The 18780-nt window shown below is 44.0% G+C and overlaps 1 protein-coding gene across 3 annotated transcripts in view; it reads right to left on the bottom strand.

Moving 5' to 3' along the window:
- Window positions 1–5939: 5939 nt before the first annotated feature.
- Window positions 5940–18780, bottom strand: part of LOC140064966 (protein mono-ADP-ribosyltransferase PARP14-like) — a 96921-nt gene continuing 84080 nt past the window's right edge. For 2 of the 3 annotated variants that reach the window (XM_072112329.1, XM_072112338.1), the window contains exons 13-15: window positions 18457–18590; window positions 17879–18056; window positions 5940–7988 (exon numbers count right to left, since the gene is read on the bottom strand). In XM_072112329.1, the coding sequence (XP_071968430.1) occupies window positions 7699–7988; window positions 17879–18056; window positions 18457–18590 (602 nt within the window). In that variant the 3' untranslated portion in view covers window positions 5940–7698. Of the gene's footprint in view, window positions 7989–17878; window positions 18057–18456; window positions 18591–18780 lie in introns of those variants that run through there. The other variant, XM_072112347.1, reaches the window with a different exon arrangement.

The raw sequence follows: 18780 nt of genomic DNA, 5'->3' as shown, positions 1-18780 counted from the left end.
GGAGGTGTCAATTTCTTAGCTCATTATAATACAATATACATACAAAAGCATAAAAGGTATATATATCACTGTAAAGGAAACCGTGACGTTCCGGGCCCCTGAAGGGTGTGCAAGGTCACTAAGTTATCCTTTTATAGACACTTCCAGAACGCAGGGGTTCTGAGAGGCGCACAAAGTAATTTATAGTTGTCCACACAACTTCCGGATATGGCACAACAGAAAATCAAAGTGGCTATAAGATCCCTTTCACTAGCCTCAGTGAGACAGGATATTATCAGCCCTAAGCTGCCACCAGTTCTCCTTTAATATAAGCCTGGTCCATAACAGGATTATATAGGGTGAGGAACCAACCTGGTAGCTTGTATATATGCGAGACTCAGACATGTGGATTTGTGATCAAGATAAAAGAGCAACACAGGTTACATTTTATATTTAATTGCCTTAAGGGCACACTAGACAAAACAATATATACAGTTGGGATATATACAGTTACACAGAGTACAAAATACAGGGTAGAACTACAAGAGAGTTTTTCTATCCCTCTCCCATCAGTGAGGTACTTTTTGGGTCTGGGTTTTTATCAAAACCCCATAACTTTTGATTGGAAGATGGATTGTGCCATGGCTTCCAACCAAATGGGTACATTATTCCCATCAACCACTTACCAAACTCTGGGTGTCTTAGACTAATATCAGGGGTGCTCTGCTATTGGCTGCCTTCCCCTGGAGCTAACATTCTGATTTCGCTCCGAGAGTGTGTCTAGACCCCATAACTGTCCTGTGTAACTGGGTACCCATAATTATGAATTATGCTCCAGTTATGGACAGCTATGATATTCCCTTTTTCTAGGTTTTAGAGGAAAAACCAAAGTCTGCTGGTTCTTTCACCCCCCTCCCTTCCTGAACCACTCTGGCCTAAGGTGTTAATCTCGTCACCTGGGGAAGTGCACATTTCTCTGATCAAACAGACTCTCTGGAGTGCGGAGACACACTGCCCAGTGACCCTTAATGGCTGTCTGTAAAACTGGTCAAATGGAGTCTAATGACTCAGAACAGGACAGAATGAAACACCACAAAAGAAGCAAAAATAGAAAAAAATAAAACAAACAAACTGTAGAGGTGTAATATTATCACAGTTCTGGGTCATTGGATCATTGGATCCGGGTGAATCCCTGGATCGCATTAATACCAAACCTGGCCCATTTGCTATGGTCCTATCCAGAGATATTGATATCTCTGGAACAGAGTATCCTAGAGCCCAGCAAATTGCATCTCCTTGATCATCAGAATATCCCAAATCCAAAACTGTATTTATTCTTCTGGTGCGATGGACCACAACTTCATAACAGTCCCTATTCAACTTAGTGGTTTGGGAGTTTATGGCCCTTTGCATGTATAGAGGGGGGGGGGATGCCTGGAGCTGATCTGTCTGAAGAGTTCCATTGAAGTATGGACACATGCTGTGTGAAAGTAAACAATCTAGCTCAATTAGGCCAATTATACTCAGGGCATAAAAAAGCTCCCTTCGCCCTGGTCACATTTATCACAATCACCATATCAAACACATGATCTGTTAGATCCGCTGGTCCTTCTACCCTCCATGCTGACAATGCTAGCGGTCCTCCCTGAGTTTCTGCGCGTTTCCGCGCTGGCTCCACCCCCAGTCCGAATCAAGTTAACCCTGCTGCACGCGCGGGGCAGCAGGTATCCAGGACGCGTGCGCTTTAGGGAAATTAAAGCTGTCTGTCTTCTGAATCAGCCTGGGTTCCATCTCCTATGGGATTCTGGGGGCGGATCTCAGGCTACATAAATTGAATCTGGACCTTCCACCTGTGCCAGTGTTTGTCCTTCTGGAACTTACAGCCTAGCTGGATTCCAGGTCTCCTGTAGCATTGTTTGCTTCACCCTGGTATTGTGTTCACCAGTTATGTTACTATTCCTTGTCTACTGGTTTGACCTTGACGTTCCCTCTGGTTTTGCTTACCCTTCTATGTTCTATGTGTCTGTACATCTTTAGTTCTCTTTCCTCGTGTCTGCTTTGGTTTCTTATGCTGTCTTGAACCCCGCTTGTTTCATCCTTGTTCGTCCTGTTTTTTTCCCTCTGTCTGAATACTGTCCAAACGCCCACACTGCAGTTTTTCTGTCCGTGTCACCTCACTGCGGCTGACAGACCCATTTGGGTTCCTCTCACCTACTAGGGCCTTGTTAGGTGGTTCCTGCGGCAGAGACTCCCTACCTTCAAGGGGGTTTCTGCCTTGGTAGTTGGTAGATCAGCGCAGGCTTAGTTCGCCCTCTTGCTCTGTTCTGTCAGCCTGCACTCAGACTGTGTGGTGGTTTTGTGTAGAGTATTCCAGACGTGAGTTTTCCTAACATGATCATTGTAATTCTCAAGAGATCCGTTATTACAGTGAAAATATGTATATCAGTGTAATGTCCCGCAGGATGGGTCATCACTATATTTAGCTCCAGTTAGATTCCTGGTTTGCTGGAGAAGTTTTGACTATCTCTCCCATGCCACCTTTAAACTTCCCTTTAAGGCTGGAGTTTCCTTGGTTTGGCAAGTAATCCTTGCTCAACTGTAGTTTAAGATGTGATGTTTGTGATTTGTTCATACAAAATAAAGGGGAACATTAACCCCTTAAGGACGCAGGGTTTTTCCGCTCATTTCTCGCTCTCCAACTTCAAAAATCCATAACTTTTTCATTTTTACGTGTACAGAACTGTGTGAGGGCTTATTTTGTGCATAACAAATTTTACTTTCCCGTAATGTTATTTATTTTAACATGCCGTGTACTGCGAAGCTGAAAAAAATCAGTCGGGTTGATGGCCACGCCCCCACAATTTGTGTCGCATGAAAGCCAGCACAGATGCACCACAATCCGATCGTGTGCACCAAAAACTCGGCGCTTCTTTCATTTTGCCCCTTGTGGACACAAAAAAAAGAGAAAAAGTAAATTTTTGAGGAAAAAAATATAAATTTTTCCAGGTTTCATCCCAAATTATTGAACACCTGTGGGGTCCAATTACACATTGTACACCTTGACAAAATCTGGGAAAGGTGTAGTTTCCAAAATGGGGTCCTTTTTTGGGGGTTTACACTGTTCAGGTATCTCATGGGCTCTTGAAATGGTGCTTTGCTATCATCCTGCTTCACTTGCTGTTTGGTTCGCCTTCTCCCCAGCCTTGTTGCAACTGCTACAGAAGCAAGAATCTCTGTTGTTTCCCACGGTAGCTGCAGGCTGCTTAAAGCCAATGCTTACAATCATCAATAGGGGCCCCATCCTTACCATTACATGGGGTGTGCATGGACTTACATTTTTGATGCAATATCTCAACAGAGCCGTACTATTTTCAGGCTCTGATTATTGGAGCAGCAGTGCATACAAACCCCCTGCTCGCTGTTTCTCCATCAGGGATAGCTCTGCACAGGAGATGGGTCTCCTCTCTTCTTCCGTGTCTCTTCTCTTGGTTGGCCCAGTGAGGGGCGTCCCATCCAGAAGTTTCCCTGCAAAATATATTGCCTGTCCGCCCCTGATAAAACCTTCAGGATAAAACCTGCAATGATCATTGCACCACTCCAGCACAACAAGCCTAGACCTGAGAAAGCACTCGTTGGAGTGTGAAACGCATTGTCCAAAATATCTCTGAATAAAAGGAAACCTTTTACCCCTGAGGACCAGCGCCTTTCTGACGTCCCATTTTTACACATAGGGTGGCACAACCAGTGACCTACCCTCCAGCCCATTTGCTATATGCCCTTGTTACCCAACCTTGGGGCGAGGGTGGGGACGCAGCAGCGGTTACTCATCACATGTGCCTGACCCAGCGTTGTGCCTGTCTCTAGCACAACAAGCAAAGATGAGTACCCAATCTCACCCAAGTGCACATCTTACTCAAGAGCGCCCCAGAACTAACCAAGGATAATCTCGCTCTAGGTAGCACTGTTTCTCTCTATCCCCCTCCCTTTTTCTCATATCCACAGTACAGGTGTGGGACATGTAGTAACTCCCAGACATTTCATATACAAAAAAACTTTTGTTTCTTTGTGCAATCCCTCCAGGAGAGGTGGCCGTATCCAAGCACAGTCTTGTTTCTTAGAGACCATATCACTACATTTATGAGAAATTATCTTCACACAGGAACATTTTTTTTAATAACATCTAATTAGAGATAAGCGAGCACTAAAATGCTCAAGTGCTCGTTACTCGAGTAAAACTTTTTCCGATGCTTGATTGCTCGTTTCGAATAACAAACCCCATCGAAGTCAATAGGAGACTCGAGCATTTTTCAAGGGGACCAATAAAATGTGTCATTTTATTGAGAAATAAGGAAGTCCTGTTTCTTTGTTTTTTTTATTCAATTTTATATTCGTGGAACTTCAAAAAGCAGAATGACCTGTGTTAAAAATCTGCAATGTGTTCTTCACACATATTGTTCTTCACATACTATTGTGAAGAACACCTTTCTGCACGAATGTCTTCTGATAAGTTAACAGATGTACGGAAACATCTGCAATGTGTTCTTAACTGTGTTCTTCACTTAAATGATCCTAATGATCCTTAAATGATCCTGTGTTCACTGTGTTCTTCATTGTTCTTCACTGTGTTTCCTTAAGTGAAAGCTAAATCTCGAGCAGGCGAAATACTTGATCGAGCAACGAGCCGTTTCAAGTACGCTAATAATCGAACGAGCATCAAGCTCAGACGAGTATGCTCGCTCATCTCTACATCTAATTGCACAAATGTTTATACAACGCAGATGAAATTGAATGTGAATTCCCAGACGAGACTACCCCTTTAAAGTTACAGTACAGAGCCTGAGGTCTGGTCCTGGAAGAATTATAGCTGATTGATAGAAGTTTGGTTCTCCTTTTGTGGGGAGCCTGTGTAAAATAGTTGACACAGAAAGTGATATTTTACTGTTCATTAACTTGTAAATCTTCTCGGGTCACAGTGACAGTAATGACAGTATAAACATTAAGGGGATACTTACATTATAATATTTAAAAAAAAACCTACGCACTTTTTTAAAGTGGTTATATCGAATGTGAAAAAGTTTTTTATAATCCCAAGTATGATATAAGAATCTAGCTGCACCTGTCTTGGTATCTCTTTTAAATGTGTAGTAAATGGAGGCACACATTAATTATTTACCATCTCTTTTGTAAAAAGTGGTCCCTTAAAGGACATCTACCACCAGGATGATGGATTGTGTACTAAGCACATAGACATACTGTTGTGTGCCCCCTCTGGCAGGATATGTTCTTCTTTAGTCTTCTTATGCCCTGGTTTTTAAGAAAAAAAGGCTCCTAAGCTCCTTAGGATCCTTTGCATAATTTGTAAAAACCATTGAATAAGAAGATAAAAGAAGGGCGGATCATGCCAGAGGGGACACACACCAGTATATCAGTGTGCTTGGTTTACAATCCTTCATCCTGGTGGTAGATTTCCTTTAAGCTCTTGGATCAATGTTCTCAATGCATGTATAATACTGTAAGAGCATCATCATAAAATACATTAAAAGCAGCTATGAATGCTATTTTTCACATACCAGGTATCATTGCTATCAGAGTCCATTTAAAGCATATAAATGGTAAAGTGCCTCGTAATCTCTTCTGTCAGATACTTTAGTGGCCAATCCCAAAGTATTTTCTGTTAATCTAGTAAGCAGTTATCCCACACAGAAGAAACCATTTTGACTGAAGCAAATCCATTCTTATTTTTGTTAAAAACCATTCTGATTGAACTGGATTTTTCATGTGAAATGATTATGCATAATAACACATCCCTTTGAGAATATTTAATCCCTTGATTTTATCCACAGGGATGGCATGTGCAGAAAATTTCCAGTGGAAAACAACATGCTTCAGGGCATTCATTCAGATGTTAATTCCATTTCCAGCAATAATGACAAGATAAGTCCAGTTTTGATGAATTGCAATTAAATTTAATGGCACTGAATTTAATGCACAAAACATATGTAGATTTTACTATGCCAACGTTTTAACAATTTAAAAAGAGGTTTTACAAAGTAACTAGGTAATAACCTTGCACACAGTAAATACAAGTAGCTCAAATCACTGTTGTGTCCTGCATTTTACCTGCCTTGAGCTCAATATGATGAAAATTTAAATGGGTTTGACCATGAAAGAAAGTTCTAACATTCTAATCCCCTAGTGATGTTTCCACAATAAACATGTTTAACACCTTACTTTACAATTTTACTCAGTTTTATTGCTGTTTTAACTCCTATCACTCAGTGATGCTCACTTCATGATTCCTCTGTGCTTTGAGATGCTGTGTGCTGACAATGTGCTTAGATTGTCATGAAACTGGGTTTAGCTAATCTTTCATTTAGCTTCTAAACATTCAACTAGTATATGACACATAGAAGAAAGAGATGAGGCAGATCAGAGTCATCAGTTGAATATAAGACAAGATGAAACACTCAGCTCTTCCATCTTACCTATAAGACACACAGTCGGTCCTGCTATGCCTCCCCCTCCCCTCGGATTAAAACTTTATCTTGTCTGTAGCTTGTAGAGTAGGTCTCTACACAGGCCTGTGTCTGTAATGTCTCTGAGCTGGTCTTGTAATGCAGGGAGAGGCACAGGAGGCCGAGAGCACTGTAACATGCAGATAAGAGAAGCTATTAATGCTAGAGTAATCCGTCCAACCATAGTCCGGAGTTTACGGTCAGATCCAGGGTTAACCAAATTGTAAACACCAGGACTGATATAATATATCAATGAAATGCTGTATTTTTATTAATAACATTGAATTAGAGAATGTGTTATTTTATTATCCTGAGTATATTTAAGAATCTTGTCTTTATGGGAATACCTCTTCTTATAGAGTCCCCACCCGTACTATGTATTTTTACAATGACCATTGCTGAGTGATAGGAGTTAAAACAAAAAAAATATAAGTAAAATTGTAAAGTAAGGGGTTAAAAATTTATCTTTATTGTGTAGACATCACTTGAGGATTAAAATTTGAAATTGTTCTTTCATGGGTAAACCCCTTTAAGAAAACAAGCATACTGTGCACACTTGAATCTTGACCCTTAACAGCCTTGGCAGGGTTGTAGATGTTCAGACTGCAGGGCAGAAGTAGACAACCATGAAACTAAATGGAGAAAAACAAACCGTATAATTTTTAACCCCTTAATACATTATGATGTACATGTATGTCACAATGCCGTTAAGGATGTATGAAGAGGGCTCACGGGCTGAGCCCTCTTCATGCACGGTAGGTTTTGGCTGCATTGCATACTGGTAGGTTGATAAGATTGTGAGCCCCATTGTGGACAGGGACCGATTTGTCAAGCTCTGTGCAGCGCTGCGTAATTCGTGTGCGCTATAAGAGTAGTTATTATTATTATTTGGAATTTTTTTCCAGCTTCCCAGTAACCAGCATAGAATATGAAACACCGTCACAAGGAATTTGTCAATCAAAAAACAAGCCCTCCTACAGCCCTGTAAATGGAACATTAAAAAAAGTATTTTTAAAGATTGGGAGTGAAAAATGTATACACCAAAAAAAAAAAAATCTGATCCTTAAAGGGTTAAATTATATATATATGTATAGTAACAAAATAAAGATGATCATGCATTCAAGTGTTTTCTGATTGAGAAGTTCAGTTTATGCATTATGGATATATATGGTAATTTTTGGGGTTTAATTTTATAATGAAAGCATTATGTGAAGGTAATGAGGTACTCAGGGTACACTTGGTCATCGTGAAATACAACAAACATGGTTGGATTTATGATTGTATCTGTTAAACTGTCATAGTAATCAAAGGGATCATTCTGTGTTCTACTAGGCGGGTGTCTCATTCCTGATTGTCCTTTGGTATGGCGTCCAACTAACACCTTAGCTTGGTATATGAATCTTTCTCCAGTGTTTGGATCCTTTGGAGAATAAGTCTGATTAGCTGAGTAGCTCGCATTCTCAGCAAAATATACGCCATTACCAAATGCAGCCGCTGTAAAAAACAAAAATGTTATTAAACAGTCCCATAATAAAAATGCTTTAACCTCATTGCTAGAACAAAAACAGCCATGTCTTCTGTCTTTTACAATCAAAATCAAGGATGGTACATCAGGCACCAGATTCAGGCATTGTGAGTATGGTAATCTTCTTATATTTGTTATCCATGGCTTCCTTTCTTTAAAATCATCTTTTAAAATTATGGTAATTAGCCTCTGGGGTCTTACTAGTTCCTCAGTTCTGTAGCTTCACAATGAGCTCAACACGTCTCTCCCAACCCCCTTCTCTCTCTCTCCACCCTCTGCCTGTGTAATCTAGCAGCAGCATGAATTGCAGGTGGAGGGGAGACCTGCTCTGCTCATTGTAACAACCTATAAAGATACAGCACTGGGGGACCCTGGAGACACCTCCCAGAGCCCTTTAATTAATTTGGATTTAAACATTGATTTTAGAAGGAAGGAGGTCATGGAAAACAAATTACAAATTAAGAAAATTACCATAGTCATTGTGCATATACCTATGATTAAGCGGCCCTCCTTTATCATACAGGCAGTCCCCGAGTTACGTACAAGATAGAGTCCGGAGGTTTGTTCTTAAGTTGAATTTGTATGCAAGTCGAAACTGTATATTTTATAACTGTAGATCCAGACGAAAAAAAATTTAGCCCCAATGACATTTGGAGCTTAAACATTTTTTGCTGTAATCGGACCAAGGATTATCAATAAAGCTTCATTACAGCCACCTTACAGCTGATTATTGCAATCTGGGACTATAGTACAGCAATCAGAAAGCTTCACCAGAGGTCAAAGGGGTCTGTCTGTAACTATGGGTTGTTTGTAAGTCAGGTGTCCTTAAGTAGGGGACTGCCTGTACTTAATTTTGATAGTAGATTTTCTCTAAAGTCATAAAACCTGGTATGTAGATAATTTATGTCAGAAATATAAATGTTGTTTCTGTAGGGAAACTTTATATTATTTCATTTCAAGATTTCTTGATTTACAATTAAAGTATTTTTGTGAATTTATTACGCCATCTAGTGTCTAAAACAAGGCATATTTCACAATTAATATGCCTGAGTGAATACTTCTAATGCACATATTACTTTTAACAGTATAAAATAGAAGAACTATCAAAAGATGGTGCTGGATTAAAAAAAAAAACGACAGCTACATTTTTTTATTTTATTTTTGAGCTTGCTTTTAAACAAGGTTTATGAATGGACATAACTTTCTCTGATACGACATATAAAAAATATGTTGAATATATAATATAGATAGAGATAGATAGAAATAGATAGTTAATAAAGCATAGGAAAGCAGCACAGAGAATAATATGGGTGCAATGCCCAGGGCTTCAACATACAAAAAATAAAGGTTGGCTGCGCTCCAAAATTGAAAACCTTGAAAATATACATATATACTATGTATACATTCACCCTTTCACCTTTTTCCAACAACCCTATTACCATAAAGCTGAAGTCTAACTCAAAATTTAAAGTTGAATTTGGCACCACAGTGTACATTTCAAAAAATCAGCAATTCAATCTTGTGGCAACAGCCCTGTGAACTGTCCACAGGCCTTTTTTGTTGCAGCATTGCTTCCATTCACAGAATCACCTTACAAATCCAGTAGAATATTTGCCTACGCGTTTCAGGTGTTGAAACCACCCTTAGTCATGGCACAAAGAAAAGGTGTTAGGGGAAGGGCTAATATACCTAACACCCGATGACGAAAGAACATACGTACATCCGGTAGTGGTATATTCCTAAATTGCCCCAAAAATCATTGGGCCCACCGGTGGAGTGCTGTTCAAAAGCACCAATGGGCCGCAATGTCTTTTAGCCCCGACTCCGCTGTGTGCTAGCCCCGCCCCTGCCACACTGACTCCGCCCAGACATCGCATCGGGGCTTCAACTCTATCTGTGTCCGTAGAAGGATATTCTTCAGAAGCACCAAAAATGCATTTTAAAACAATTCAATTGCATCCTGTGCACATGGTCTTCAGCTGCGTTCACATTATGGGGCAGATTTACTTACCCGGTCCATTCTCAATCCAGCTGCGCGTTCTCTGAGGTGGATTCGGGTCTTCCGGCGATTCACTAAGGCAGTTCCTCCGACGTCCACCAGGTGTCGCTGCTGCGCTGAAGTCCGCCGAAGTTCACGATCCTATTCCTGGTGAAGGTAAGTGCGTGTCCAGTGACACTTTTATTTTAAAATGCAGCGGTTTCTCCGAATCCGTCGGGTTTTCGTTCGGCCATGCCCCCCGATTTCTGTCGCATGCACGCTGGAGCCAATGCACTGCAATCCGATCGCGTGCGCCAAAAACCCGGGGCAATTCAGGGAAAATCGGCGCAAATCGGAAATATTCGGGTAACACGTCGGGAAACCCCGAATTGGGCCCTTAGTAAAGGACCCCCTATGTGTTTGCATTGTGTTTTACACATGAGAACACATGGGGAACAACGCACATCAAAATACATCAGTGTTTTACATTAATACTGATGTGTTTTGGGATGCATTTTGACTGCATTAGTTGTGCCTCTCGGACGCAATGAAAATGCATTCTGTAAACGGGTAATATTTCCATGTTGCAATAGGTGGGTCCTAGAATCTATTTCACTGGTGGGTCCTAGACTCCCCAGTCCAGCCCTGAGCTGTGGATTGAAAGTTTCTGAATCAGCTGAGACCTGTATTATTATGTTCTGTGGCAGCTAAGCTATGTATTAAAGGGAACCTGTAAACATGTTTTTCACAAATACAGCTAGTGACCCATAGATGCCCATAGAGCCCTATTCAATAAAAGTCACTCTTCTTCTAGCTAAAAATAGTTTCCCTCATATCCCCATATAGTAAACTTTGTTATCCTACCTGGCATACAGCCAGATCAAGCAGCGAGTCAGAGGGGGGGTGTCCTGCTCGGCTGAGTCTAGAGGCCCCTCCCATCCTCACTCACTCCTATTCCTCATCTGGACCGGATTTTGGGGAGGGTTCCTGAGGAGTGCATCTGGGGTTCCCATCACTTTATTTCTAAAGGGCCCCACACCAACCAATGGTGGATTACAGTGTGGCTGCCCGAGTTGCCCACTATATGTGCCGGGATTGAATCTGGTCCGCCTCCCTTGCTCTTCTGAACTGGATGTTAAAACGGCAGCCACCTCAAGGAACTGGGCTGCAGCCGAAGTAGACTTGGAACCCCCCCACATACTTTTGTCTATGTCAGGAGCGTATGGGGCGCCTGTATCCTGGCAAGGCAGCATAGTGACATCATACATTGTGACGCCTGCACCAGAGTCTGAAAGAGGAAGGGGGTTGCATCACATACCAGGGAGATGGTAAGTAGAGTTTAATTACTTTGTTATTTTACAGGGTACTAATATATTCATTCCTAGGGCTGTATATATATTGTGAGACACTGAAGGGGTTAACTGTGGATGGGCGGTATGTTTCCCCTAGGTTTTGCTTCTATGCAAGGCCTTAGTGCTGAGGTGGGTTTGTCCAGCACCTTGGACACAGGTGATGGGAACAGCCTAATTAGCCTGGATAAAATGACTCAGCAGAGTTGAGTGGGTTGTCTCTCTGTGGAAGGAGGCTGAGAGGACACAGCTCTGACCTGTGTGTCTGGAGCAGCCACGTGATCTTTGTTTAGTGTGAGCTAGTGGACTATTTGTATAGTTAGCACCCTGACGGGTAGGTTTTCTTTTGTTTATTCAAATACCTGAATGTAAAGGCTGGTTTTATTTTGCTGCAATAAACGCAGGCGAGACCTGTTTGGACTGTACCCTGGTGTCCCTGTCTTGAACTGCATCCCAGCACCCCGCTACCACGGTCTCTACTGGGCCAAATCTCCACATATGGTGCTTCGGATTGCGGGCAGTTCAAAAAGACACACACCTGAAAGGCTTGCTACATCCTGCAACATTGCATGGCCTGGGTGAAAGCAGCAGGCAAAGTGCAGGATAAAGCCAAGATGGAGGACTTTATTAAATACCTGCAAGAGGAGGCCAGAGCTAATCGGCAGCAGCAGCAGGAGGAGGCCAGAGCTACTCGGCTGCAGCAGCAGGAAGAGTCCCAGGCTAATCGACAGCTGCAGCAAGCCATGCTCCAGCAGCAGGAGGAGAGGTCCCGACAGCAGCAAGCCATGTTCCAGCAGCAGGAGGAGAGGTCCCGCCAGCAGCAGGAGGAGAGGTCCCGACAGCAGCAAGCCATGTTCCAGCAGCAGGAGGAGAGGTCCCGACAGCAGCAAGCCATGCTCCAGCAACAGCAGGAGGAGTCCCGAGCCATGTTCCAGCTGATGATGGAGAAGTTTTCTGGCATTATGGCAGTACAGCAAGCGTCGACTACTGAGGGGTCCCATACTGGTCTACAAGGGTACCCGGTTGTCCAGTGTTCCGCACGGGCTGCAGTACAAAAGGCTTTACAAAAAATGGCGGCGACCGACGACGTGGAGGCGTATCTCACAGTGTTCGAGCGAGTAGCTGAGCGAGAGGAGTTACCGGCTGAGCAGTGGGCAGATGTCCTGGCACCGTTCCTGACCGGCGAGTCGCAGAAGGCTTACTACGACCTGAGTGAAACGGAGGCCCGTGAGTACCCCCAGCTAAAGGCGGAGATTCTGGCTCGTCTTGGGGTCACCGTTCAAGTTCGCTCCAGCCGGGTCCACCAGTGGGCTTACTCAGAAAAATTACCCCCACGCTCCCAAATGCATGACCTGATCCATCTTGTCCGGAAGTGGTTACAACCAGAGGACTGCACCCCCGCACAGATGGTAGAGAGAGTGGTCCTCGACAAATTCACCCGTTCTCTGCCCTCTCGGCTCCAGCGGTGGGTTGGACAGGCCGGTCCCACAAAAGCTGAGGAGCTGGTGTCCCTAGTAGAGAGGTATCGGGCTACGGAGGACCTGCTACTTACCTCTCCGACACGAAGCAGTGCCAGTGACAGGGTCACCAAACCAGCTGGTAAGACTGCTACTGCGGAAAAGGGGAGACATGTCAGGTTGGGAGGGGGTTCATTGGGGGGCGTGGATACCCAGAAACCCAGTGAGGCTCGTGACAGAGGTCATGGCCGCATCCAGTGCTGGCGGTGCCATGAAATGGGCCATATTGCTGCCAACTGTCCACTGTCAGTGGAGCCAATGGACTGCAACCAGACCCGGCGAGTGTCACTGTTTGCCCGGCCAGTTCTGGCGGCTGAGTCAGTCACGGATGCAGAACCCCAAGTATGCATGGTCACAATCGGTGGTCACACAGTGGAAGCCTTGCTAGACTCAGGGAGTCTGGTCACCCTGGTGCGGGGAACTTTGGTTGATCCTGGACTATACAGTGGGCGGAGAGTGGGAGTGTTGTGTATACATGGGGACACTCGCGATTATCCCACTGCTGTCATCAACCTACATACCCCTTGTGGTACTGTTACCCATGAAGTGGGGGTGGTGGGGACCCTGTTTCATGAGGCTATTATCGGCAGAGACTTACCGGTGTTTTGGGACCTCTGGAGACGAAGACCCACCTCAGGTGCTGTTGCAGATAATGGACATCAGGTATGTCCGGCCTTGGCCCCTGAACCCTTTGAGGCCGATGTACCCACACCAGCAGTAGGGGTGACCCCATGTGATGAATTCTCTCCCCTAGAGGTCCTAGCTGGTGAGGTCGAGGGCCACGAGGAGGTGGCCGACATGCTGGACCTTGAGATTTCCCGTGAAAATTTTGGGGCTGCACAGCTACAGGACCCTACCTTGGTTAAAGCACGGGAGAATGTTAAGGTGATAAATGGGGTACTCCAAATACCAGGGGCTGATAAAATATACCCCCGAATGGTGATTATTGGGGAACTGTTGTACAGGGTCGACCAGATACGGGGTGAGGAGGTTGAGCAACTTGTAGTACCCCAATCTCACCGTAGGCTGGTGCTAGAGTTGGCACACAAACATGTGCTGGGAGGGCACTTAGGTGCTGAGAAGACCAGAGAAAGGATCCTGCAGAGATTTTTCTGGCCCGGGGTGTGGGAGGAGATAAACCGGTATTGTAGCTCCTGCCCTGAGTGTCAACTTACTGCCCCGGTCTCCCACTTCAGGAGTCCTTTGGTCCCGCTACCGATCATAGAAGTGCCCTTTGAACGGATTGCAATGGATCTGGTTGGCCCCATAATCAAATCCTCCAGGGGGCACCAATACATCCTAGTTATCCTGGACTACGCTACGCGGTATCCCAAGGCGATTCCATTAAGGAACACCTCCTCCAAAAATATTGCTAGGGAGCTGTTCCAGGTGTTCTCACGCACAGGCCTCCCCAAGGAAATCTTGACTGACCAGGGTACCCCATTCATGTCTAGGGTAATGAAGGAGATGTGCAAGTTACTACAGGTAAAACAGCTCCGCACCTCTGTGTATCATCCTCAGACAGATGGCCTGGTCGAGAGGTTTAATAAGACCTTGAAGGGGATGCTTAAGAGGGTGGTCAGCAAAGATGGGAAGGACTGGGATTGTTTGTTGCCCTATTTGATGTTTGCCATACGTGAAGTTCCCCAGTCCTCCACGGGTTTCTCACCCTTTGAGCTGTTATATGGCCGTTCCCCACGTGGGCTTTTGGATGTAGCCAAGGAGACCTGGGAGCAGGAGAGAACCCCCCACCGTAGTGTGATAGAACACGTCTCCCTTATGCAGGACCGCATAGCGGCGGTAATGCCCCTTGTAAAGGAGCACATGACAAGGGCACAAGAGGCCCAGTCTAGGGTCTACAATAGGTCAGCTAGACTCAGGACCTTTAACCCAGGCGACAGAGTGCTAGTTCTGGTGCCCACCGTGGAGAGCAAGTTCTTGGCCAAATGGCAAGGGCCATATGAGGTCATGGAGAGAGTGGGGAAGGTAACCTACAGGGTATCTCAGCCGGGGAGGAGGAAGCCCGAACAGATATACCACGTGAACCTCCTAAAGCCATGGAGGGAAAGAGAGTCCCTGATGGCCATGGGAATAGAGAAGGCGTCTGTCTCCAAGAAGGGGACACCGGAGGTAGGTGTACCCAATGCCAAGGTGCCTGAAGTACGGATCTCGGAGTCCCTCTCCAGGGCCCAGATTCAGGAAGCGAAGGAGTTTGTGCTCCGAAATATGGAGGTGTTCTCTAAGTTACCGGGACGTACTTCAGTCATCAAGTATGACATCATAACCGAACCCCACATCCGGGTACACCAAAAACCTTACCGGGTCCCTGAAGCGCGCCGGCTTGCCATATCCGAAGAAGTCAGGCAGATGTTAGACCTGGGGGTTATCGAGGAGTCTAAAAGTGACTGGTCGAGTCCTATTGTGTTGATTCCCAAACCTGATGGTTCCCTACGGTTCTGCAATGATTTTAGGAAGTTGAACGAGGTGTCCAAATTTGATTCCTATCCCATGCCCAGGGTTGACGAGTTGATAGAACGACTTGGACAGGCTAGGTTCTTCTCCACCCTTGACCTGACGAAAGGGTATTGGCAGGTACCCCTGACTGACAGGATTAAAGAGAAGACCGCTTTTGTTACCCCTGATGGGCTTTTTCAGTACGTGGTACTCCCCTTTGGGCTACATGGGGCTCCCGCCACATTCCAGAGGTTAATGGATCTCGTGCTAAAACCTCACCGGAGTTATGCCTCGGCCTACTTAGATGACATCATAGTCTATAGTAGCGACTGGGAGAGTCATCTAGCCAAAGTACAAGCAGTGGTAGACTCCCTGAGGGCAGCAGGGCTGACAGCGAACCCCCAAAAATGTGCACTGGGTCTGGAAGAGGCCCGTTACCTGGGTTACCGTATTGGGCGAGGGGTCATCAAACCCCAAGTAAATAAAGTAGAGGCGATCCAGCAATGGCCACGGCCTCTGAGCAAGAAGCAAGTGAGGGCTTTTCTGGGCATAGTGGGATATTATCGCCGATTTATCCCCGATTTTGCGACAATAGCGGCACCCCTGACTGACCTGACTAAGGGTAGCAGGGCGGTCATGGTAAAGTGGAGTGAAGAGGCTGAGGGGGCGTTTCAGCGACTTAAGACGGTTTTGTGTGAGGGACCGATACTGATCACCCCTAACTTCACCAAGACCTTTATTGTGCAGACTGACGCTTCTGACGTGGGCTTGGGGGCTGTCCTGTCCCAAGTAGTGGAGGGTGAGGAACATCCTGTGATATTCCTGAGCCGCAAGCTCACACCTCCTGAAAAGAACTATAGTATAGTTGAGAGGGAGTGCTTAGCGATCAAATGGGCTCTGGAATCCCTGAGGTATTATCTGGTAGGGCGGCAGTTTACACTAGTGACTGATCACTCTCCCCTAACCTGGATGAGTCAGGCCAAGGAGAGGAACGCCAGGGTCACAAGGTGGTTCCTAATGCTCCAGAATTTTAAATTCACGGTGGAACATCGAGCAGGAAAGCTGCATGGGAATGCCGATGCCCTATCCCGTACCCACTGTCTGATGGCCAAAAATGTTCGTCCCCACAGGGTCAAACAGAGGGGGAGGGTATGTGAGACACTGAAGGGGTTAACTGTGGATGGGCGGTATGTTTCCCCTAGGTTTTGCTTCTATGCAAGGCCTTAGTGCTGAGGTGGGTTTGTCCAGCACCTTGGACACAGGTGATGGGAACAGCCTAATTAGCCTGGATAAAATGACTCAGCAGAGTTGAGTGGGTTGTCTCTCTGTGGAAGGAGGCTGAGAGGACACAGCTCTGACCTGTGTGTCTGGAGCAGCCACGTGATCTTTGTTTAGTGTGAGCTAGTGGACTATTTGTATAGTTAGCACCCTGACGGGTAGGTTTTCTTTTGTTTATTCAAATACCTGAATGTAAAGGCTGGTTTTATTTTGCTGCAATAAACGCAGGCGAGACCTGTTTGGACTGTACCCTGGTGTCCCTGTCTTGAACTGCATCCCAGCACCCCGCTACCACGGTCTCTACTGGGCCAAATCTCCACAATATTCATGACTGGGGGCTGTATATATTTATTTTTGGGGGATATGTATTTTTATTATTGGGAGGCTGTATATATTTATAACTTCAGGGCTGTATATATTTATTACTGGGGGGGCTGTATATTCAAGTGCTTCTCAATAAAGTAGAATATCAGTACAAAGTTCCTTTTTTTCAGTAATTCATTTCAAAAAGTAAAAAACTCATATTATATAGGGGGGTTGCCCCCTGATATATCTTTAAAATATTGTTTTGGGTTAATTATTCTGATTCTGATATTCTGATTTTCTGGGGAAGATGCATCAATTTGTCTATGCCAGAAAACTGGAGTGATGTGCAACTGAAATGCCCCATGTGTGCCCCATATTTTATATCATTTGTAGTCTGTTTTCTGATTCCTCCTAAAAAGGGAGTTTCCTTGGTAACTAGCTGGCGTGACTGGAGAGAAAATTGCCTATGTAGCAGAAAATTCAGTTTGTGTGCCATAAAATTCAATATTGTGGTGCAGCAAACTAGAGCAACTAATAGGAGATAACAAGTACGACTCATCTGTCTTAGACCTGTTTCACATTATTCGGTGATCACAGATGTGACGAGTGCTGTGCTACGAACTGATCACTATGCTGGGATCTGAACTCTGTGCATCAAGTTGATATATGATTGTAGCAGAGCCAACAGTCAGTTAAGGTAACAAAGTTGATTTTATGGGGATGTGAGGGAAATAATTTTTAGCTACAGAAAGGGTGGCATTTAGTTAAAAGGGCTCTATGGAAACCTGTCACCAGCTGTATTTGTGAAAAATGTGGTGACAGGTTCCCTTTAAGAGTTTTGAGAAGCTGATGTGTTAAATATTTAAAGATGTTAAAGATTTGTCCTGTTAGCCAAAAGACCTAAAAACTACACTGGCTACATATCACATATAAACTACATTTAATAATGACATTTTGTGACTATGAAAATGTCTTACCATGTTGTCCAGCAAAGCTTCTACTAAATCCACTGTAGTTGATGGAATGACAGCTCTGTGGTGCTGTACCATGGAAAAGATTTTTCTCATTCACATGGCAGGGTCCATTTTTCTCTGTAATGTAGTGCTTTCTTAACATATATGCAATGTGTTGATACCTGTTTTGGATTCTTTCAATCTATGATTAAATAAATATGTGTTACATACAGAAAAAAAAAACGGCAATAACAGGTTTATAAAGAGATATAAAAGTAGAGAAAATCCTATCAACCTATTAACTAAATTTAAGTGGTGAATTAGTTCCTTTGGACAATCAGCTTTTCCTTCAGACACCTGAGGCAGGACATGATCACATATACACCATTAAATGATGCCTTCCAGTGAAGTGATATTAAGGCTAAAATAGGTACACTGGAGGTCGGTACTCTAATAAAACTGTTGTTTTTGTTGTTTTTGTGTTATCAGCCCCCAGTAGAATCATTTTATCTTTAATTGTAGTTTAGCAGAAAGCACCTTTAATTGTTGATTGTAATCTAAAATGAATGCTTTTAACTTCCTAATATGGAAATCACATTTACCTTCTTAATAGGGAGGTTTACAGTTTTATTAAAATTGCATTTAACAGTTTCATATTCCTCTGAATTAGGATCCACTTCAACAATCTTTAACAATAGCCCATTCATATTGTCCCAGTGGAGTGGACATTGTGTTTCTGGAAAATAACAATACACAACTCATATATTTGAGTCACAGATTTTAAACATTTTAGGTTTAAAATATAAACCGTGAAAATATTTAATTACACCATATATTATATGAAGATGGAGGCCTGTAACCTCACATCTTTTACCTTAAGTATTATAGGTAGCAATAGTGAATAAATCAGTCAAATGTCTCTGTAT

The sequence above is a fragment of the Engystomops pustulosus genome, chromosome 1 (genome assembly GCF_040894005.1).
Source record: "Engystomops pustulosus chromosome 1, aEngPut4.maternal, whole genome shotgun sequence".
Lineage (NCBI taxonomy): Eukaryota > Metazoa > Chordata > Amphibia > Anura > Leptodactylidae > Engystomops > Engystomops pustulosus.
Note: the sequence above shows the minus strand (reverse complement) of the source record. Positions and strands in the feature narration are given on the sequence as shown.